This window comes from Ostrinia furnacalis, unplaced genomic scaffold, assembly GCF_004193835.3.
Source record: "Ostrinia furnacalis isolate ACB-3 unplaced genomic scaffold, ASM419383v2 OfSCF4122, whole genome shotgun sequence".
Classification (NCBI taxonomy): domain Eukaryota; kingdom Metazoa; phylum Arthropoda; class Insecta; order Lepidoptera; family Crambidae; genus Ostrinia; species Ostrinia furnacalis.
Genome location: NW_021134361.1, coordinates 440,757 through 463,631, shown reverse-complemented (window position 1 = coordinate 463,631; position 22,875 = coordinate 440,757). Strand labels below are relative to the sequence as shown.

The 22,875-nt window shown below is 39.0% G+C and overlaps 3 protein-coding genes across 5 annotated transcripts in view; 2 read left to right on the top strand and 1 right to left on the bottom strand.

Annotated features, from left to right (window-relative positions):
• Positions 1–908, top strand: part of LOC114358843 (cyclin-dependent kinase-like 4) — a 30,958-nt gene extending 30,050 nt beyond the window's left edge. For all 3 annotated transcript variants that reach the window (XM_028312915.1, XM_028312916.1, XM_028312917.1), the window contains one exon: positions 746–908. In XM_028312915.1, coding sequence (XP_028168716.1) covers positions 746–853 — 108 coding nt within the window. In that variant the 3' untranslated portion in view covers positions 854–908. The remainder of the gene's footprint in view (positions 1–745) is intronic.
• Positions 909–1,528: 620 nt separating this feature from the next.
• Positions 1,529–2,065, bottom strand: LOC114358844 (uncharacterized). Its single transcript, XM_028312918.1, has 2 exons — positions 1,784–2,065; positions 1,529–1,607 (listed from the first exon to the last, which is right to left on the bottom strand). Exons 1-2 carry the CDS (start codon positions 1,928–1,930, stop codon positions 1,566–1,568), a joined length of 189 nt encoding a protein of 62 aa, XP_028168719.1. The 5' UTR covers positions 1,931–2,065; the 3' UTR covers positions 1,529–1,565.
• Positions 2,066–2,517: 452 nt separating this feature from the next.
• LOC114358821 (3'-5' ssDNA/RNA exonuclease TatD) lies at positions 2,518–22,167 on the top strand. The gene is made up of 7 exons (XM_028312881.1): positions 2,518–2,631; positions 2,708–2,884; positions 3,581–3,679; positions 6,271–6,434; positions 11,210–11,393; positions 13,950–14,112; positions 19,361–22,167. Exons 2-7 carry the CDS (start codon positions 2,743–2,745, stop codon positions 19,521–19,523), a joined length of 915 nt encoding a protein of 304 aa, XP_028168682.1. The 5' UTR covers positions 2,518–2,631; positions 2,708–2,742; the 3' UTR covers positions 19,524–22,167.
• Positions 22,168–22,875: the final 708 nt, after the last annotated feature.

Here is a 22,875-nt window from a genome sequence, read left to right as displayed (position 1 = left end):
CTCACAATTCTCCCGGGTTGGTCCTTTCAAGAGTTGGCAACCCTCTAGTCATGGTGAATGCTAATGCGATAGTCCTCCTATCGCTCCAGCGCTCACCAATTAGCAACACGGACATAGCCACTAGCTAGCGAATAAAATGACCTTAATGCATAAGCCGTGTGGTGACGGCAGAGTAGAATACATTTTTCACCAACCCCTACTCTTCCCGCAGGTGTCGTAAGAGGCGACTTAGGGACTACACAACAAACAGAAATCGGGCAGCAGCGCTGAATAACATCATTCTTGTAAACTGCGATCTCCACGCCTGCCAAGCGTGGGGATTATGAAAAAACCCTCCACTATAGTGGAGGAGGCTCATAGTCCAGACCAGTGGACTGTAAAGGGCTGTTGATGATGATGACTGCCCTCACTGCGCCAATTGGTGAGGGCAAATACGAGAGCCATCATTGAAGAGCGTAGTATTACAGCAGGGTCTGTAAGTGCCTTTCGTCGTTTCAGCCGAAAGACGTCCNTACTCCCGCGACCTTCACCAGATCGTCGGTCCACCTAGTGGGAGGCCTGCCCACGCTACGTCTTCCAGCTCGTGGTCGCCACTCAAGAACTTTCCTGCCCCAGCGGCCATCAGCTCTTCGAGCTATGTGCCCCGCCCACTGCCACTTGATTTTAGCGATTCTGCGGGCTAAGTGCCTTTAACCTGATTATATTCCCAATGTCTTTGTATTAATACTGTTCTTTTACTTCCCAGGTGCAGTCATCGCCCCTGCTGCCACAGCTGATTGTAAACGAGCGGGGCCACGCCACCAAGGGCAAGAAAAGTGAGATGGACGCGCGTAGCCACCTGCCCACCATATGACTAGCGCCCGTCGCGCGCCCGCGCAACTGATTGTGATTAAACCTTAACTGTTTTACTATTGTGTTTTATTTGGGCTATTTTTAAGCCCCAAGATATTTTTAATTTTTTATCTTTTTTTAACCATAGTATCTCTATGATGAGGTGGACCAGATCACAATACTACACTACTAAAAATAACTAAAGATGCACATAGTGCTGCATGATTCTGACTATTTTGACCCTTAGTTCCTCAAGTTGTGATCCTATAGGAAAGGGAAAATGTTGACCAACACACTGCCTCTGTGGGTATTATACCCTTCTATTACACATATCCCTACTGAGACTTATTGAGATAGATTTGGGAACAGAAATAGCAGTAGTCAAGTGGAATAAAAGCATGGTTCACAACCAGGGTGGCAGCACATCCTGGCTAGATACCATGGTTTCACAAACAATAATGAATTAGTTTTTATAAGTTTGTAATTTATGTACTGCCCGATTAGAAATATTGATATCTGCTGATAGTTCTAAACTAGGTATCAAATATTGATGAATTGACATTATGAGAATTAAAATTAAATGAAGCATACTTTTACTTTAGAATTAACATTTATTTTATTTACTAATGTATAAATATCATGACATAAAATTTCTACAATTTCAACACAAGCGAGAATAATCAACTTTTAAATTTCTTAATTACATATTTACAAGTATGTGCACGGTTCTTCGCTTAATCCTTGGATGTTAATGAAAAGCTCATGTTTTTAATCATCTGTAAAGAGACAAAATTATTGAACAACTACAGTTCGTATGGAGGACAAAACCTACAAGATTTGTTTTTGTTTACACAAATAGTCTTTAGTTCTGGTTTTTGATCTCATAATTATACCTAGTTACATAAGCTTATGTATTTTTAGTAAGCTAATACCAAATCAGTTTGATAAATACCTTTATAATCGGCAGTTTTTCTCTCTCTTCAGGAGAGACTAGAGTATCATTTTCCTGGAGCTTGTACCAGCCATAGTGCCCGCCGATGATCATTGGCACCATCACCAAAGCTACTATATTTCTTGAAATGAATGGTTTGATACTCATTTTATTTTATTTTTACTTTTACGTTGTGAAAGACACAACACAATACCAAAACAAATTTTATGTCAACTGTTTTTTTTAGGTTATAATAATATAATATAACCCACTAAAATAAAAAGGCAGTTACCCAACATCGAGTATTGTACAAAATCTATGTCCAAATCATCAGCTGACTAGCATTATAATTTTGCCACATTAAATTAGAAAACGAATGACAGTACAATGTTCGAATACTTAAAACTATAAAATATTAAAGTGAGATATTAAAATATTATTAATTATAGAAAATCGAAACATACAACAATACAAAACAAAACAAAAGTTATCGAACCAAAATTAAGATAGTTTACCAAATTTAACAAAGAATGAAAAGGAAACTTTTTTTAACTTAATTTTTTGTTTTTATTGTTTTGGGTTTTGGAACGAATCCTTCAAAGACAATCAACACGTTTTCTGTGAAACAGCCAATAGTCAACTAGTTTGATGCAGTTTCCTACCAATAGCAGTACGTTTTGTGATCTGTCTCTGATAAAATAATTTTCTTATTGGCTATCTCTGTCTGACACAGATGACCATCTGACAGAACGAAAAGAAACTGAATGACAGCACAGAAACATGGTGGCATCTCAGTGAAGTGGGCGATATTTTCGGCTAGTCATTAAAAAATTCAGAAGCTTATTTAGCAAGTGTGTTTGATACAAATTGTAAGTATACAAGATGAAGAATAATGTGACTGATCTTTTCCGCGCAGGGAAGTCTTAATAGTGTCGAAATGTTTAGGTAAACACCGCATCAATAAGCTTCACACATTCAGGATGACGTCTGAAGAAACCCAGATTTCCGAAGAGCTGAAGGGATGTTACGAGAATCTTATCGTAATCGACATCGGCGCAAACCTGACTAACAAGAAATACGGCCGTGATCTCGATTCTGTTGTTCAAAGGGCAAAAGATGCAGGTATGTTGTTGAAAAAGTATTTTTGGCCTAAATTGCGTGTGTAGTGCAATCCTCGTCTGTTAACGAGCCGACACTCTCTGTTACCCGCGTAATTAATTCACATTTCAAATGATTGCGCTTGCGCATTCCATGAATACTTGATTTATTACTAGTGGAAGTAGAAATTCAGTCGTATTTTATAGATCTAGTTGATTCCACCAAGAATTCAGTCCATAAAAGTTGGCGTTAAACAAACATATAGCCTACAAATATTTTTAATTGCCGTGTAAATTAATCTGCTCCGGTTTCATTGAGCTTGACGTTGCTCAATTATTTAACAATTGTACACTGCCATATGGATTTTTGTTAGGCAATAGAGAAAGTAAAGTTACTTATTACATTCACCTAAATCATTAAAATGTATGTACGAATTAATTATCATGCTTTTATTATTATAATTGGATGTTTTTCAGTTTGCATAATATTGCCTCATCTTCTTAAAATATTAAACCCTTAACACAGTTACATGGAATAATTAAATATAAAAATCAATTAAATACAGTATTTTTTATTTCTTTCAGCATATCACCATCATAAGACCATCTTACGACTATTACGATTAAAGCCTCAGAGATCTCTGTTATAAATAAATAGTAGAAGAAAATACTAGGTTTTGATATTAAGTTTGTTCATCGCTATTTAATTTTGTTTACGCAGGTGTCCAAAAGATTATGGTCACGGGAACATCAGTCCGAAACAGCAAAGAAGCCCTCCGACTGACTCGCCTCTATCCTGGTACAATTTACTCAACAGCAGGTGAATAGTTAATTTAAAAATAATTCTGAATCATCAATAATATAATCTATTTTTGCATGTAAAAACATGTTTACTTTTTCTTTGATAATAACATGACATTTATTTAACAAATTCTACTTGCATGTATATTACTAAAATTCAGATTTTGTACACTGACGTGTAACACAATTCTTTAAATGTCCGTCCAATTGAAGTTGATAGACACACAATAGACGTTGTTTCATTAGCCGCTTCGGCGACAGCACGTCAAACCGTATGAAATTGAACATCGCTGTCACTTAGTAACCGTCACGAGGATCGAACAAAATGTTTATTGCATTTTGAGTTGTTAACAAGGGGCCATCTATAAAGTACGTCACACGAATTTCATGATTTTTTGACCCCCCCTCCGTCCTTGTCACAGGTGGTCACATTTCTGAGACCCCATATTCAAAGTCACTGTCTCTAATACCAGTCCTTTTTAGGCTTCCATACCCATCACAAAATCCTCTTAATACCTCCCTATCTGTTTTTAATGGCTGTACATGTATTTCATGAATCATTTCATCGTCATGCCTGCTGTTCAATCTTATTAAAAGTGCATGGTGTTCAATCATGTACTGTACGTATCTCTTTGTATAGTTCAACTCGCATTTGACTTGGACAATTTATTCATCTAACGTCGCGCACCTTTAGCCTAGGCGCAAACCACCGACTTTTATTTGAAAATAATATATTCCGATTCTAATTTGTATGAAGAATCGCCAATACCAAATCGGTGTAATGTGCGTACTTTCATACGTGTCCATTCGGTGCAATGAAAACTATGTCAGTTCGCAGAGGCGGTTTACTGTGTGTTTTACTTTGCTCTAATTATTTAAAAGGCCTAATGCGTAGGCGCATATTCATAGCCGTGACGTGATCGTCTCAACATCGAGAGGAAAATCGGCTGCATAATAAAATTATTAGTATTTTTTCCTCAATTACTTTTATATGTTCAATTTTCTGACTATAAATGAAAAAACTTTCATACATACTAATCCTTTGTAAATATTCAGCGTTGATAAGGTGTAATTAATTTACCGATTAATTGACAGATGATGAATAATTATGTTTCAATTGCATTATGTCTTGTTTGTTTAAGTCTGGGATGGATAACGTTTATTATATCCAATTATTAGGATTTGTTTGAGTTCATTAGCAATTTGGTAATTTCAGTATCGTTATTCTTTGGTCAATATTATCTCCTTAGTCGGATGTAGCCATTCGTCTAGGTTTCTCCGGATTTGTTTTAGTTTAGAGTTCATTCGTCCGGCCGGGGTCCGATTTGTTGTCCGGGCTTAAAAATTAATTCTTAGGCCGATGCCGAGCGACGCGAGTTTTAAATATACCTTTTTTTGACATATCCGGGTTCCGGGCTAAAAATCCAGGCTTTTCATGCATCTTGTCCTGGTTGCAAAATTTTAGAGATGGCAACCCTAGTCGGATATAATGTTCGGGAACGTCCACTTTGTGAGCATTCGTTTTGCGTGCGTCAGCACGTCGTTATACAAGCACATTATTTCACAAAGCTTAAGAACGTAAATATAAACAGGCAGAATCGTTTGATTATGACCTAAATTGAAATCTTGCACCGAATGCTCGAAAACATTCTGGAATATGCTCAAAGCAAATGTTACATCCAGACAGTCCAGTACATATTATCAATTTCTCAATCTTCCTATCAGGCTTCCACGCACACGACGCCAAATCCATGGTAGAAGTGGACATGTGGACAGAGTACGCTAAGTGCTTCTTACCCATTGCCTTATTTATTTTATTTAAGGCACAGATACAGAGAACAAACAATAACAGTACAATTAACATTTAACATACATAACTAGAGGCCGCCCGCGACTTCGTACGCGTGGATCCCGTTTTATCCCCTTTAAATTTTTCCTGAATTTTCTTTCCTATAAACCTCACGTCACGGAGCCCGAGACCTTTCCAACGAATGCAAAACCGTGGAAATCGGTTCGTGCGTTCTGGAGTTATAGCGTCAGGAAGGAAAACCCGACTTATTTTTATACAGGGTGGAATTTTGTAATGCCACCTGGAGGGAAAGTACTCTTAATACTGCAGATAGAACATTTTACTAAAAGAAAACATTCCTATATTTTTGAAAAGAAAGAGAACTGCATTCATAGATTTTCGAAAATTTTTCGAAAATTCACTATCATACCATACAATTTTCTGTACGTAATTAAAATAATTTAAGATTTTATAGATTTCCTTTCATTTGATTTATCAAGTTTGTTAGAGAGATTTCTTCCTTATACTTGACCCTAACGATTGATGCCATAAAAATACAGGGTGTAATTTGTAATAGATTTTAGTTGGTTCGATTCCCGGGTGTGGCAAGAAAATTTTTGGAAATCTTTGAATGCAGTTCTATTTATTGTATTGTTTTTCAAAAACAAAGGAATGTTTTCCTTGAGAATTTTTTTCTATCTACAATATTAAGGGTACTTTCCCTCCAGGTGGCATTACAAAATTCCACCCTGTATAGTATATAACATAGCACAATATTAAGTCTGAACTCCTATCTATCTATTTTTTAATGTTCCTACCAGGCGTCCATCCTCACGACGCGAAGTCGATGGTAGAAGAGGACATGTGGACGGAACTGCGGCAGATAGCTAGCGCGCCGGAGTGCGTGGCGGTGGGAGAATGCGGCCTTAACTACAGCAAGGAGTTCTCGGAGCCGCCTGTGCAGAGGGCAGTCTTTAAGCGGCAGGTGAGATGACCAAACATTGTCATTTTCATGTTAATAGACCGCAATATGTAGTGTAGCCAGGCCTGCCACTTGGTGGACCGACTACTTGGTGAAGGTTTTTTTTTTTTAAAAGATTATTAGTAATTTGTTATTACACAAATTACTAATACCCCCGTTAGCCCCTCGTACTAAGCTAAATATGCTTGTGTCACGAGTGAGCTCACCACAATAGTCGAGCGGCGGCGGGGACCGAACCCGCGTTCCCCGGATCACGAGTCGGCCAGTCCGACCCCTTCACCGTTCGGCTATCGTGGCTATAAGGAGGTTGCGAGAAACACATGCCGGTCGTCGTGGAAATACTTGGAAACAGTACAATGCTTATGTTCGAAGTACCGATTTTGCTTAGATATTTAAGATTTAACCACACCAACGCGTGCAGATCGCCATCGCCGGCGCGATCAAAGGCCAATGTTAGGTCGCGTGAACTGTCATAGGTCGCGCGACCTGTCATTGGCCTTTGATCGCGCCGGTTTATGACTATTATATGACTATTCGCATTATATAGCCTGACCGGGAACATAAAAACCCTGGCATAGAGGCGCATCAATTGCATTTGATAGTGCAACACTGAGTACAGTCGTACCTGTGTTAAATTAATAGGCTAACTTTATGTATCAGGATTCAGGATTACGGGTTAATTTAATATTTTCATAAATTAACGAAAACATATTATTATAGGTAACCTGGTTTAAATAAATTAAATGAAACCATCAATTGAGCTAGTAGGATTTATTTTATTATTCATCAATAATCAAATTCAGAACTTGAATATTCAACTGCAATGTCTGCTCATGAACGCTTCAAACTCGGTACTTCTTTCCCAATTCCATAAAATTCAACACTTAGAAAGTGACAAAATACCTACTTTTAAATAGGTAGTTGAAACAAACCACAGCTAATTTTCATAGTGGACTGTACTATACCATAAACATGTCAGTCAATTTGACAACCTTTGTTGGAAACATTATTCAATGAAAATATTGTCCGAACCCTTGGTATTTCTCTTCGACAAATACTTTAACACATAGTGAACCACTTTTCTTTCACGACTATAAAAAGATTTTAGCAATTTCATTCACAAAATCAATTGCGCACATTTAAAATAAAGTTTGTTTACACTTTGACAGCAATAGACTGACATGCAATGTGACATGTCAATGAAGTTTTTAGTTATTGTTGCCATTAAAAGAAATTAGTACCATTAGATTTCCGCAACATGGCGAGGGTTTTTATGTTCCTGGTCAGGCTATAATGACTATTCGCATATACAGGGTGTTAGGTAAATGGGTATATGAGCCGACACTAGCCCATGTTAACATGGGCATATAAATGGTATGGTGAAGTCAGAACTTTGATATCATGATTTTATTTTTTTTAATTTTCATACAAAATAAATTTTATAAAATCCGATTTGTATGTGTCGGCTCATATACCCATTTACCTAACACCCTGTAGAAATACGATCAAACACTATAATTTTCAGCCCTTAAAACTCAGTAACTTTGTGATTCCTTTTCAATCAAATAACGTTGGTAGAGACCCCAGGGGAAGCCCTACTAGACTATGCTTTGTTTGTGTTAATACACCGGCACTTTTGTAAATCTTACGCTGCCCGCATCCTAATGCTCCCTAGGTCGTCAATCCACCGTAGGAAGGCCTAAATTAATTCGGAGTGAAGTGATAGGGGCGCTGATCGTTATAGTGCTCAAGAAAGAAAAGATCGACAGATATCCGTGACAATCACGTAGTGGTTGATAAACCGTGAATGCATTATCTTTTCAACGATAAGTCCTGCCAGTTTTCAAAACTTATCACCCAGGGTGCATCATATTGTCAAGTGTAAAATTTTGAGTCTGTTAATTGGGTGACAAAGAGATCTCGTTTTAGAGCTGAAAGTGCAAGGATCTCAGTTTTAGGGGTTAAATCAATTCACGTACCTACTCCCACATTTATAAACGCTCAGGTTCGTAAACCTTTCCGTGTCCTCAGATAAATATAATCCAGGACAACAACCTTGGCACTTTAAACATTGATGTATTTTTAACTGGCTTCTGCTTCCGACTTTAACCTCGTGATTCCGGTCAGTATTTACAACACGCTAAAAGGTGATAAATAAATATAAGTACCTTTTAGTGATCGGCAAATAGAAAGTTATAGAAGTAAATGCACACATTCGTATTGAAGATTTAGAGTCGCCTGCAAATTATTGTTGCATTATCGCACTTATTTCATCAACATAAGGTGCAAGACCTTCATCATCATCATAATTTCAGCCATAGGACGTCTACTGCTGAACATAAGCCTCTCCCAATGTTTCCCATGTTGATCGATTGGTAGCGGCCTGCGACCAGCTCCTTCCTGCTACCTTTATGATGTCGTCGGTCCACCTTGTGGGTGGACGTTTCACGCTGCGTTTTCCGGTACGCGGCCTCCATTCCAGAACCTTGCTGCCCCATCGGCCGTCAGTTCTGCGTACTATGTGCCCTGCCCATTGCCACTTCAACTTGCTAATCCGACGGCATATGTCAGCGACTTTAGTTCGTTTACGGATCTCCTCATTTCTGATTCGATCTCGTAAAGAAACACCATATTGACTATATTTACTATCGGTGCCAGAACTGCCAGACCTTCTGTTGATAAAATAAATGCGATTATTTAGCTTGATATGCCGCTGTCTGTATGTAAAGCCGAGATCTCTATCAAGATTCAGTTGCCTGCACATTTGTGTTGCATAATCGCGCGTATTGCGTTTCCATAAGGCACCACAGTGTTTCATTTGTAGTGCCGCCGTTCATGCTTCTGTAAAGCCGAGATTTTATCAATTAACGCTATCACACCTAAAGGTTCGGCCAAACCAACGCGATCACATGCGATCAGCCGGCGTGCAGCGATGGCGATCAATGCATTTTAGTTTGGTCGCCATCGCTGCACGCCGGCTGATCGCGTATGATCGAGTTGGTTTGGCCGTACCTTTAGGGCCATAGCAGACATGATAGTTTTAGCATCGGCGATCGGCGATTTTGTGATTGTATCGATGCAATATTCAGAAGCGGTCTCGGAATCGCGCATTTGAGCGACTCTATCGACGCAGCATCGCGATTTCATGACTTCATTCATGCATTCGGACACGGCATCGAAATTGCTCGTTTTAGCGACTCTATCGATGCAGCATTAGTCCAGTCATTTGGTACAAAATAATGTAACATTGAAATCTATATAAATACCAATTTTCATTACTCCCGGAAAACTTTCCAGGTAAAACTACCAAATGACTGGACTACATTGCATTTTTTACATGCTTTCGAACGCGGTATTGAAATGGCGTGTTTTAGCGTACAGCGACTACGCAGCCTCGCGATTTCGCGACTTCATGCGTTCGGACGCGGTGTCAGAATCGCGCGTTTTAGAGACTGAATTGTCGCGTTTGGCATATATAAATGTGCGGTTTGGAATGTGATCCAGCTTCTAAAAAGCCGCTAAATCGCCGATCGCTGACACTAAAAGTAGCATATGTTCTGTAGCTCTAAATCATGCAATTTGTGGTTAGGCAATGGTCTAATTTCGCCTGCGCGTCACTTGGCAGACTTGGCACACATCGGTGACCCGTTCAAAGGAATCAATTACTTATCGGCTGATAAATGCATTGACTGATAGCGAGTTGAATGACTCTAAAATTTGTTATTGTAGACCATGTTATGACTGTCGATGGATGTTTGTAGATAATGAATAGTCGTTAGACAATCGATTGTTTCTTTTGCATTGTTTTACACGGACTTTAAACTGGCTTATGTGATTACTATTTTTCCATAATGAACCTTATTTAATTAGTCTAAATAAGGCATTTTAAATACAGCCTTTAATTAGTTGCAAGATAATTCGAAATTATTTGTTTGTCCATTTGGTTTCTAAGTTAGATTGATCTTTTGTTTAAGTACTACTATACTACTACTAAGACTATAAGTCACAAGTCTTTAATTATCTAATGAATAAGAGCAAAAACTACACAGATATTAATTGCAACAAAAATCTCGATTTAATCGCAAGATTGGATTCAAGTTTTTGCTCGGTCAATTTTCAATATTTAGAGCAATTACTGAGAAGAATTTAATTTAATTTTGAGTGTTATTTCGACTCTACATTTATAGGTAAAATCCTTCATTTGCCTCTGGTAAATAAGAGTAGGCGCACACCGTTGATTTTTCATCGGCCGATAGTTTAGTCGGGCAGTTGATCAGTATGGGCATGTATGGGAGTGCGCACACTACGCCGATTCGGCCGATTCTTCATACAATTTAAAATCGGGCACAACTATCGGCCAACTAAAAATCAACGGTGTGCGCCTACTCTAAGAGAAGTATTTCTCCTACAGTGGAGACTAAATAACATACATAACCTAATCATTAGGGTCCCTCACGCTAGCTTTCGAGCTTTGTCATAACGTCGTCGTCAACGTTGCGCAGGCGCCGGCGAAACGACGACGTTATGACGACGCTTCAAAGACGCTGGTGTGAGAAGCCACACGGTTCGGTGCGGTTGCGGCGCGGCGCCGGAGCGTTGCCGCTGCGGCGTTCTGCATATAAAAATCAATGATATATCAGACGGTGCGTTCCGGTGCCGCACCGCAGGCACACCGCACTTCGATTGAGCGAGACGGTACCGTAGCGGCGCCGCATACCACCATGTCTACAGTGATGCGGCACCGTGTGGCTTCTCCCTTAATTTGATGCTTTTATCAGGTGGAAATGGCGTGCGACCTCCAAAAGCCTCTGTTCGTTCACGAGAAGGAAGCGCAGGAGGACCTGATAGCGATCCTGTCGGAGTTCGGCAGCCGCCTGCCGCCCGTCGTGGTGCACTCCTTCACCGGCTCCGTGGAGCAGGGGCTCGCCTACATCGAGCGGGGGTACTATCTGGGGATCACAGGTCAGCACCATTCTTCTTCTTTCAGACTATGCTAGTACGCTGCTGGACATGAAAACATGCTGGAAATCTTTCATCTATCCAGTGCTAACTCGAGCTCGAGGCCAAGATTCTGATCGAGAGATCGAGCGGGGTAACTAAGGGGCACAACCTGATCATCACAAGTATGATCAGCACCATTTAGAGTGGCGTGATTTTCCCCTGTTTACATCTAGACACTCTCTTCTCTAGGATAAGGTTAGAAGCGCAGCGTAACGCGTGAGCTCCGCTTTTTTTATTCAGCCTTCAGTTTCTTATGGTCAAGGTTCTGAAGGAAGAGCAGGAGGACCTGATCTTGGATTAGCTAAATGCTAGACATGAGTCTCCCCCAAGGAGCGCCACTCAACAGAATCGACCGCTTTTTCATCTGGCTAGTACCTTCTTAAGGTCGAGGAAGACAGCGCAAGAGCTCCTAGAACAGCTAAGTGCAGGCTGGGTGTGAGTCTTCCCCAAGGAGAGCCACTCAGCATGATCGACCGCTTTCATCAAGCTAGTACCATCTTCTTGAGGTGGAGGTGTGAAGGAAGCGCAGGAGGACCTGATAGCGATCCTGTCGGAGTTCGGCAGCCGCCTGCCGCCCGTCGTGGTGCACTCCTTCACCGGCTCCGTGGAGCAGGGGCTTGCCTATATCGAGCGGGGGTACTACCTGGGGATCACAGGTAATTACTATTTCAGACCTTGATAGTCCACTGCTGGACTTCTTTCATCTATCCAGTGCTAGCTCGAGCTCGAGGTCAAGATTCTAATCGAGAGATCGAGCATTACATGTCAGCATTTCAGCAACAGCAGCATGATCTTCCGTTGTTTTCATCTAAACATCATCTAGACACTACGCCATCTTCTTGAGGACGTGGTTATAATACATCGAGAGCTTGGACATCACATGTTACAGCGTCATATTTTCAACCAATGTTAGTCTACAGCTGGACGAAGCGCGCCACAATATGTGACCCCCGCTTTTTTCATCTAGCCACTGCTAGTACTCGTCTCAAGGAAGCGTAGGAGGACTTAATCTAGAACAGCTAGATGCTGGACGTGTTTTTCCCCCAAGGAGCGCCATTCAACTCGGCCGCTTTGTCATCTAGCTAGTACCTTCTTGAGGTGGAGGTGTGAAGGAAGCGCAGGAGGACCTGATAGCGATCCTGTCGGAGTTCGGCAGCCGCCTGCCGCCCGTCGTGGTGCACTCCTTCACCGGCTCCGTGGAGCAGGGGCTCGCCTACATCGAGCGGGGGTACTACCTGGGGATCACAGGTAATTACCATTTCAGACCTTGATAGTCCACTACTGGACCTCTTTTATCTATCCAGTGCTAGCTCGAGCTCGAGGTCAAGATTCTGATCGAGAGATCGAGCATTACAGGCCAGCATTTCAGCAACAGCAGCATGATCTTCCGTTGTTTTCATCTAAACATCATCTAGACACTGCGCCATCTTCTTGAGAATGAGGTTAGAATACATCGAGACGTTGGAAATCAAAGATAACAGCATCATCATTTCAGCCAATGCTAATCTACTGTTAGACGAAGAGCGCCACAGTGTGACTCCTGCTTTTTTCATCAGCTAGTGCGAGATATTCTTGAGTTTGAGGTTCTGAAGGAAGCGCAGGAGGAATTAATCTAGAACAGCTAGATGCTGGACGTGTTTCTCCCCCAAGGATCGCCACTCAGCATTGTCGACCGCTTTTTCATCTAGCCAGTACCATCTTCTTGAGCTGGAGGTGTGAAGGAAGCGCAGGAGGACCTGATAGCGATCCTGTCGGAGTTCGGCAGCCGCCTGCCGCCCGTCGTGGTGCACTCCTTCACCGGCTCCGTGGAGCAGGGGCTCGCCTACATCGAGCGGGGATACTATCTGGGGATCACAGGTAATTACCATTTCAGACCTTGATAGTCCACTACTGGACCTCTTTTATCTATCCAGTGCTAGCTCGAGCTCGAGGTCAAGATTCTAATCGAGAGATCGAGCATTACAGGCCAGCATTTCAGCAACAGCAGCATGATCTTCCGTTGTTTTCATCTAAACATCATCTAGACACTACGCCATCTTCTTGAGAATGAGGTTAGAATATATCGAGACGTTGGAAATCACAGGTTACAGCATCATCTGTTCAGCCAATGATAGTCTACTGTTTTACGAAGCGCGCCACAGTGAATCTTCGCTTTTTTCATCTAGGCACTGTTAGTTATCGTCATGAGGCCGAGTTTCTGAAGGAAACGCAAAAGGACTTGAGCCTAGAATAGCTTAGTGATGGACGTGTGTCTCGCTCAAGGCGCGCCACTCAACTCGGCCTCTTTTTCATCTAGCCAGTACAGTAGCGGTATCGGTACACAGGCAATGCTCCATAGAGCGTGAAAGGCCAAAACGCGGCTCTCCAATAGATTTTGTTTCACAAAGACAAGTTGTGACGTCACTTTTCATTACTTAATTGACTTACTATTTACGCAGACGTCCGCATGTTTTGTGAAAACAAACCCGCATTGTAATTCCGCTACAGGATCTCATGGTATGAATTAATCTATTGCAGGGTACATTTGCAAGGACAAATCCGACGGCGGCATCCGACGGCTGCTGGCTGAACAGTTACTGCCCTTAGATCGTCTGCTGGTGGAAACGGATTCTCCTTTCATGTACCCAAACACGCGCGCGTCCAAACTGCCGCTGCACGTCAAAGGCGGACTTACGGAGAGGTGAGAATGATTGAGAATTTGCGACCTTATGTCTAAGTTATAAGCACGCTAATCATCAACCAAAGCGCCTCCAAGCTGCCGCTTCACGTCAAAGGTGGACTTACGGAGAGGTGAGACTGATTGCGACCTTATGTCTAGGATATAAGCACGCTAATCATCTATTAAAGCGCTTCCAAGCTGCCGCTTCACGACAAAGGAGGACTTACGGAGAGGTGAGAATGATTGCGAATTTGCGACCTTAAGTCTAAGACGGTAGAGACGGATACGCCTTTTAAGCACACGCGCGCGTCTAAACTACCGCTGCACGTCAATGGTGGACTTACGGAAAGGTGAGTTAAAGTGATGGTTGTTTTCAGACTGATTGAGACCTTATGGTGGACTCACTTAGAGGAGTCTGACGGCTGGTAACACCGACTTGCCTTTCAGGTACCCGCGTATAAACTGTCGCTTTGACATCAAAGGCGGACTTACGGAGAGGTGAAACTAGTATTATTCCAGACTGTTGAAGACTTTAGTACCGTGACTTTAGGCTGGTTTCAGAGTCACGCGTTCGCCGGTGAGGATGGTATTTGTACGCGTCGCGGGTCAGAAACTTGGTGATGCCTTGTACCGTTTCATAATGAAAACTGCCCGCGCGTACCACTAGCACTGATTTAGACGGGTTTTTAGAACAGCGCTGACCAGATCAGTATGTATGTAATTAAAAGGAACGTTCCTGAGTGACGCTAATCACTCGGCGCCTCATACAATTCGGCTGTAAGCGTGTGATTGTAAACTTACAGTTATGGTGCGTCCACACTGGGCGAACGGGCTCGCGCGGCACGCTGGTCATCCTGCTCACCTTTTTCTTGAGTTAACAGGATGTCGAGTTTGCCGCGCGAGCCCGTTCGCCCAGTGTGGACGCACCATTACAGGTACAAACGCGGGTTATGCGCGCACTTACGAAACGCGCGTACCACACGACATCCGCGTGACTGAAACCAGCCTTAGGCTGGAAAAGTTCTCGAGGACCAGTCGTAGTGTAGGCAGGTTGCCCAGTCGGTAGACTGACGATCTGGTAAAGGGAAGGACTTATTTTGGTTATAGCTAGAAAATTACATCGACCATTCACATTGTTTCCAAGTTACTCTTTAATTTGATTAGGCTACTGATTGTGCGGCGAGGATTTATAAAAAGACATTAAAAAATATCTTACAAAGATTAAAGGTAATACAGTTACCTTAAAGATAAAACCAGTGATAATGTTCTTCGAATTTTATCTATAAGCTACTTCCAAAACACTTTGTATAGATAAGATAGCGGAATTATTGTTTTCATTTATGCAGCCACATGTTGATAAATTGACAACTCAAAGTGAACCGGAGTTGCATTTTTATGGATTGTTCAGTTGTGTGACTCATGGTATGAGTTTAGTTTGGTATTAATTAATTATCTGGCACGCAAAACATTCAATTATCCATATTATTAGTCACAGCGCATGTCACAACAATAATTAATATTTTTGTGTCATAATAATATGGCCACGCAGAGAAGAATTGAATTATAATAATTTCATTTCATATCTATATAATATAGAATACTACTAATAAAATAGTCTGCTCTTCCTGGGAAATATTAACTTGATAATATTTTATAAATTGAAAATATTTGAATGCGGTAGAAATGATCATGCTACAAACATGTACCATTTATTATTATTATTTTTTGCATAAAACTTCCTTTTGATTTAACTGCATTTTGAATTTTGAAATACATTTTAATTAATTAGTATAAACAAAATATGTAGATACACGATGTTGAAAGTTAAAGTTGAACCTATTACATTCTTATGAATCGTCCAATCAAAAAAATTGGTTAAAACGCTGTTAATTAACAAATCTTTGTTGAAATTCAATATTGAAGTATGAAAGTTACAAAATACTGCAAAAAGATAACAGGAAACATACCGGTGTTAGACAAACATACCAATTTGTTGAACAAGATTCCGTAAATAAATAAAATGAAATTCAATATTTTATTATGTCCACAATCTTATTTCAATTAGAGATCAATTAATTATTATTAAGTCATTTTTTCAATTGATCGATTGTATTCCATCAATCAAGTCAAGTACAATTTGTTTTTATTAGATATGAACTCAATAAAATTAAATTTATTCAGCTAGCTGGCTGATTTCAGCGTTTTTAGCGGTTTAACGTAGAAATGATTACTAAGTTTAACAGATGTGCTACGTACAGTTCAGGGTTCGAAAGGATAATTATCATGATAATTTAATTTATAATAACAGATTATCAGTTGATATTAACAAAAAATTGCACTCGTGAAAATGTACTGTATTCGAAGTTTTCGAACGTGTATTTCCGCACTTGTGTCTAGTGGTGGGCGTTCATCAACATAGATAGTTATAAAACCTATCTACATATTTAGTTCCACAATGATCACAAGCTTTATGTGACTAGCAATGGATAACTTGACAATCAGCAACCAAAAACATAAAGCTACAATCGAAATCAAAATTTCTTATGAAACAATATGTCAAAAATGTATCTTTTACTGTTGATAATTATTGGATAATTATCATGAAGCGTAATTATTTTGATAATTTCGAACCCTGGTACAGTTAGATGAAGGCTCGGCTTCCACCAAGATGGATCGGAGCTAAGAATTGTTTTGAAGATTTCATTATTTCCACATTTCCTCTGCGCTCCTGGAAATGGATCGTGTGGAGAAGAGAGTCGCGCGGTTTTTCCTTTCATAGACAGCAATAGACTGACACTGACAACTACGCAGTGCGTAGTATAGACCCAATACACTGAACTGTCCCGCGCGTGATATTGACAGGGGGCGCCACCGTCAATACCGGATCGCTGGTTCCGATTTTTGCCATGTTAGAAACAATACAATTGAACGATGGTGGCGCCCCTCTGTCATTGAGTTTGGTGGGACAGTTCAGTGTAGGTCATCTATACGCATAGCACACATCTCTCGTCTCGCTCCGCTTTGGTGGGAACCGGGCCTTATGCTATACTGTTTTTGTTTTAGGTTATGGTATTTTGGGATTGCTAAACGACATATTAATTTTTCTCTACAGTATTTGATTTGCGCTGTAATATTTTGAGTTTGCGTTATAGTATTTTAGTCGGTGTTGACTAGAGTAATGGCAATGCCAGATTTTGTATGGAAGGTGGCGTCTTTTTTTTTCTCGCGGCCATCGACCAAACCTTGTTTTTTGATTACAAAATAGTGTAATAAACCAAACTTACTATGACATGTATACCTCTAAACTCAGTCTGAACTGAGTTACGAGCGTTAGAAGTTTAATAATTTACATACTAGATTTGCTTTTTACGCGCAAGTTTTGTAAGAAATTGCAACAAAATAGTGACATTGTATGTGTAAACAAACAATACCATCCATTAAAGGCTCCAGACATCAGTGTGGAGCAGAATCAGCGCAATAAAAAAATAGCCCAATATTTTGTTGCAATTTCTTACAAAACTTGCGCGCAAAAAGCAAATCTAGTATGTAAATCATCAAACATCTAACGCTCGTAACTCAGTTCAGACTGAGTTTAGAGGTATACATGTCATAGTAAGTTTGGTTTATTACACTATTTTGTATCCAAAAAACATGGTTTGGTCGGTGGCCGCGCGAAAAAAAAAAGACGCCAATTTCCGGCATTGTCTTTTATTGTATACTAGCTGACCCGGCGAACTTTGTTCCGCCTTAATGGCAATAAATAAGCAGACTTTTTTTTTTAATTTCGAACGGGATAAAAAGTATCCTATGTCCTTCTCCTGGCTTTAAACTACCTCCCTGACAATTTTCAGCTAAATCGGTTCAGCCGTTCTTGAGTTATAAGTGGAGTAACTAACACGACTTTCTTTTATATATATAGATAGATTAGAACATTTTGATAGTAATTTTCGATTTTTTTTCTTAGAAGGTTAGGTTAGGTTTTTTTTTAAATAATAATACAATATTAGTAAAGATCTCAGCCATAGGACGTCCACTGCTGAACATAGGCCTCCCCCAATGCTTTCCATGTTACCCGGTTGGTAGCGGCCTGCGTCCAGCGCTTTCCTGCTACCTTTATGATATCGTCGGTCCACCTTATGGGTGGACGTCCCACGCTGCGTTGTTATGCCTATGCCTATGATCAGCAGTGGACGTCCTATGGCTGAGATGATGATAATGATGATTAGTAAAGATGATATTAATAAAAATGAATCATATATTTTTTTCTGTTCATTAAAGTAAATAATAATATCAATTTATTGGTAGTGTAAGTAGGTACTGCTTGTTGTGTTTAATGTATTTTATGCATGCGATAAGTACATGATTATTTTAACAAATAAGCAATGACTAATATCTTTTGTACATGATATAACTAGAAAGTGTTATTTATTTAAGTATCAAATATTGCGTTTGTCTTACTTATGAATCGAGAAATATCGTTTTTAGAATTGTTTGTATGTAGTGTGTTGTCTGATTGTAATTGGCAAACATTTATTTTAACTGAAACCCTGATAGGTATATTGCGAATGTTTTGTTTTGCCTTTGGTATTTTTTTTTAGTTACCTACAGATTTTTATTTTATCCTTAGTCAGAAATAAGGCGTGTTACAGAATAGTCTAAGGGAGACTGAGAATTAATTTAAATACACACGAACAAAGTCGCGGTCAGAACATAGAGATGACAGCACATGAAGCTAAAAACTGTGGTTTCTTATGTCGTTGTAGTACGTACTATTTTGCAACAAGAATTTCTGATGTGTTGTACTTGTGGAATTTTGAATTCCTCCAGAACCAGATATTGTCTTCTGATTAATTTCGTTGCGGGTCCAATGACAGTTTAACTTTCCCCCGGGACAAACTTGACCTTTACTGGTTGGGTTTTTATTGGCGGTCAAGCTGTAGATCCTGGCTACACAGGAGTTGCAGCGGTGGGAACAAGAGGTGGGAATAGTCCCGTGATGTGTCGTTACTGTACATTAGTGTAGGTACATAATAATAAAAAAAATCATCTTCTTCTCAGCACTTACCATATGTTTGTCTCGAAGCACTGGTAGGGCCCAAAAGATAAGGAGACATGAAAAGTGCCCCTAAAGAGCTACCTTTTTTTACCCGACTGCGCCAGAAGGAGGGGTTATTTTACTGTATTTTGACGTTCATAAGTGCCACTAATGGTCAAAATTGAATAAAATATTTTTTAATTTTGATTTTTGATTTGGTATTTCTACCCCCAGGTCAATGAACTTCGTGAACCGCTACTGCACGTTTCAACGCAATGAGCCGTGCGCGCTACCAGCCATAGTGGAGTTGATAGCTGGCTTCTTAGCCCAGAAACCTGAGGATGTCGCTCTCGCCACTGCCTTCAACGCGCTCAAGATCTTCGGATTGAGCCAGTGATGCCAAATACAGGGTAAGGTGGCTTTGGGTAGATGTGTAAACAGTTTTGGCTGTTGAAATAAGAAAACGGTTGAGAAAGGCAGCTTAAAATAAGAAACAAGTTGCGTAAGGCAGCTTTGAAGATCCTGGTGACCAAATGACAGCAAATGTTTGAATGTAAGCAACTTGTAATCTTTTTTGGGAAAATAAATACAAGATATTTCATATACCTTCTAATGTTTAAAAAGATGCGATCCGAGCTACAGTTACCATTGGACAGTCAGTGTCAATAAGTTCGTGACACCCAAAGTAGCCAAAAAGTTCGCAACACGTCTTTGTTACAATTGGAATAGTGTTATCAACTATTGGCCACTTGGGTGTTAAAATCGATTTGACGCCGACTGGACAACATTCTATTATGTATATTGTCCGCTCGTGTGTCGTCATAGCATAATGGCAGCTTATAGATGAGAAATGTAACTTCATTTATTCACACAATTCAGTGTTCATGAAACAGATGAATGCGTAATAACTAATAAGTGTGTGAATCATAAAAGATGACTCCATTGTCTGAAAATAGATTAAACGTAAAGATTGACCTTGTTCTCATTTGGTTATCAGTTTCTATATTTCAACTGACTGAGGCAATAATAATGTTAAAAATTCGTGGTCAAGTAAAATGTTATCTTATTATGACAGCAGTAATGGCCAATTTTAGACACATCTACCTAAAGTCAATGTCAAGAGGGCTGCCCCTTTGCTTTATAAATCTGGTTACTTTATTAGATTAGAACGCTGATTTTAAACAATGAATTCGGGATAGTAACTGGCTGAGCTAGAAAATTATCAAGTTCAAAGTTATGTATTTAAAAACCAGACAATATATTTTTGGTCTATTGACCACGTAAATCATGAAGCGAAGGGGTATTATTTAACGCAAAGATTTATTAAAACATTTATTATAAAGAATCGATGAATATTCGGGCTTGTTAGCTTGTGCCTTATAAGATTAAGAAAGATTACGATGTAAGGAAAAAATCGTATGGTGGTGTTCCTGTGAAGGAGCATCGATCATTGTATTTTTGTATTCAAGAATTTATAAAACGAAAAAAAAATGGTTTCTTCAAACGTCATCGAAACAAACTAAATTATAACGGAACCAACTCGAAAGTACTAATACTCATTTAATTTGTTGTTGCTATATTTTGAGGGTAGAATGGCAACATGAGGCTGATTTTCACTAACCATCAATATTGTTCAAATCTTGCCAACGATTTTATGATTTAAAAACATCTTTTCGATGTATGCCTCTCTAAATATAAATTCCCAAAGGAAATGTTATACATTAAGTTTTGTAACATGTTTACATTTAATTTCTTTTTTTATGAAAAGCCAATGATCCCGTTTTATAATCATTTGGCCGAATAAATATGTAACTGTATAATAAAATGTAATTGATTTTACAAAATCATATTATATCGAAGTATTTATTATGTTTGAATAGCGTACCTGAACGCTTAAGTCTAATAAATGCCATTTTTATTAACAAAAAATATGAAAAAAGCAATAAAAAAAGCATAATATTTTGATGACGTGTTGTTTATGGTTAGGTCTTGTCTATGACTTGTTAAGTGGCTTTGTAGCGGATTGTGTGCACTCGCCTTAGCAATAATAATATGGTGGCAATGGTGGCAGCTTTTAGTCAGTATGATCTCATACTTTACTGTGCGTTTGTGACTGATGTTATTGTAATGCCATTTTGTGATACTGGCCTTTACCAATTGCATTTTGTGCGAAACCAGAACGACTTTTTACCTAGATTTAGGTATTTATAATAAAAATGGATGTAATGCGTCGTCCATAATGAAAGTGACGTCATATTATCGTTTTGGTTTCATGTAAAATGTATACTGTAATTAATATACATGTTGTGAATAATATACACAAGATCGCAATTTCTTCGTGCGGTCTATATCAAATTGCCATTAGTTAAGTCCCATTGATATCTGTTGCCACTGTATCGCTGTTCGCACGGTGTTAGGTATCTTGTAGTATTTCGCTCTGCACTGGGCATTCCTATTCGAATTAATGTATATTTTCATCGAATATTATAATGTAAATAGTCAATGTTAATTCGCTAGCAGGTGAACCTATAACAAAATGACGATTTTCCCCAATGAATTTTGAACTTTGTTTCTTTTAGAATAAGGTTAAAGTGATTTTGTTGTAGGTTGATGTGCCGGCGGTCGTCCTAATTGTAAATGTTAATGCTGGTAGTCACAACGAAAACAAAGACTGCAAGTATTAAAATGTGGAATTTGACATGTTAATTAATTATTACGGTTTTTTGTAATATTTTTTATGTATTTAATCGTTTAATGTTTAAGATTACTGTTATTAATTCCTTTATTTTTTGACAGTCACTTGTTGTAGATGTTAAGTGTTCGGACACTGATGTATAAAAGAAATATAATTATATACAATGTCTGGGCACATGTCGCTTAATTTATTATAGAGTGTAGAGTATATTTTCTAATTGATTTGTATACAAAGTAGTGATGGGTCCTGGAGATGTAACGTAGTGCCTTTCGACAAAACGTCCTTTGTGATACAATATTTTCTTAGATTGTACAGATTATTTCTTTCAATATACAAATTTAAAATACATCCGAGTTTACATTTACAAAACCAACCAACAGGAACTTATGCCTGCTTTCACCATCAATCCCTAATTTTTAAGTGACCCCTATGAAAACAAAACGCCTGTTATGTGTTACCATAAGGGTCACTTAAAAATTAGGGATTGATGGTGAAAACGGGCATTAGTCTTTAAAAAAAACCAAGATATTTAAGTATTTACAAGTTTATTTTTGGCAATATCATTTAAAACATTAGCTAGAATTTTACAAATTAATTTAATTCATATTGTATTTTTTTACAGAAATTGTAAAACACATGTAACACAGCTTGTATGTCTATTAATATAAAAGAAACAAATGATATATGTAACAGTACATACATAACAATTCTAACGACTCCACTAAATCCACTAATGCATAAAAAATCTTTATCAGCAAGCTGCTAACAACATAACAACTTAGCTGTTCAAACAAAAAGTTGGTATTTACTTTTTTCCGTCACATAATGGTTTAATCGCTCCATTATACAGGATCCATTTCGCTTCACCCAATAAAAAAATTAAATGTAATTGATACGGTTTTCTCGTTTTACAGCTAATAAACGCTGAATTGAATACATAAAACCGATAATGAGGCGTTTAACAAAATGTTTTACGCTTCGGAGCTTTTCATGAGTCATTATGACCATAATGAGTAGCTAGAACAAATAATGACTAGGCAGTATTTCATAATAG

Bases quoted from the DNA above. Each gene is read 5' to 3' on its own strand.
- LOC114358844 (XM_028312918.1), bottom strand. From the start codon at position 1,930: ATGAGTATCAAACCATTCATTTCAAGAAATATAGTAGCTTTGGTGATG. The intron at 1,608-1,783 runs GTATTTATCAAA...GTCTCTTTACAG, and splicing joins AAAAACTGCCGATTATAAAG to ATGATTAAAAACATGAGCTT.
- LOC114358821 (XM_028312881.1), top strand. From the start codon at position 2,743: ATGACGTCTGAAGAAACCCAGATTTCCGAAGAGCTGAAGGGATGTTAC. The intron at 11,394-13,949 runs GTCAGCACCATT...AATCTATTGCAG, and splicing joins GTACTATCTGGGGATCACAG to GGTACATTTGCAAGGACAAA. The intron at 14,113-19,360 runs GTGAGAATGATT...TTCTACCCCCAG, and splicing joins AAAGGCGGACTTACGGAGAG to GTCAATGAACTTCGTGAACC.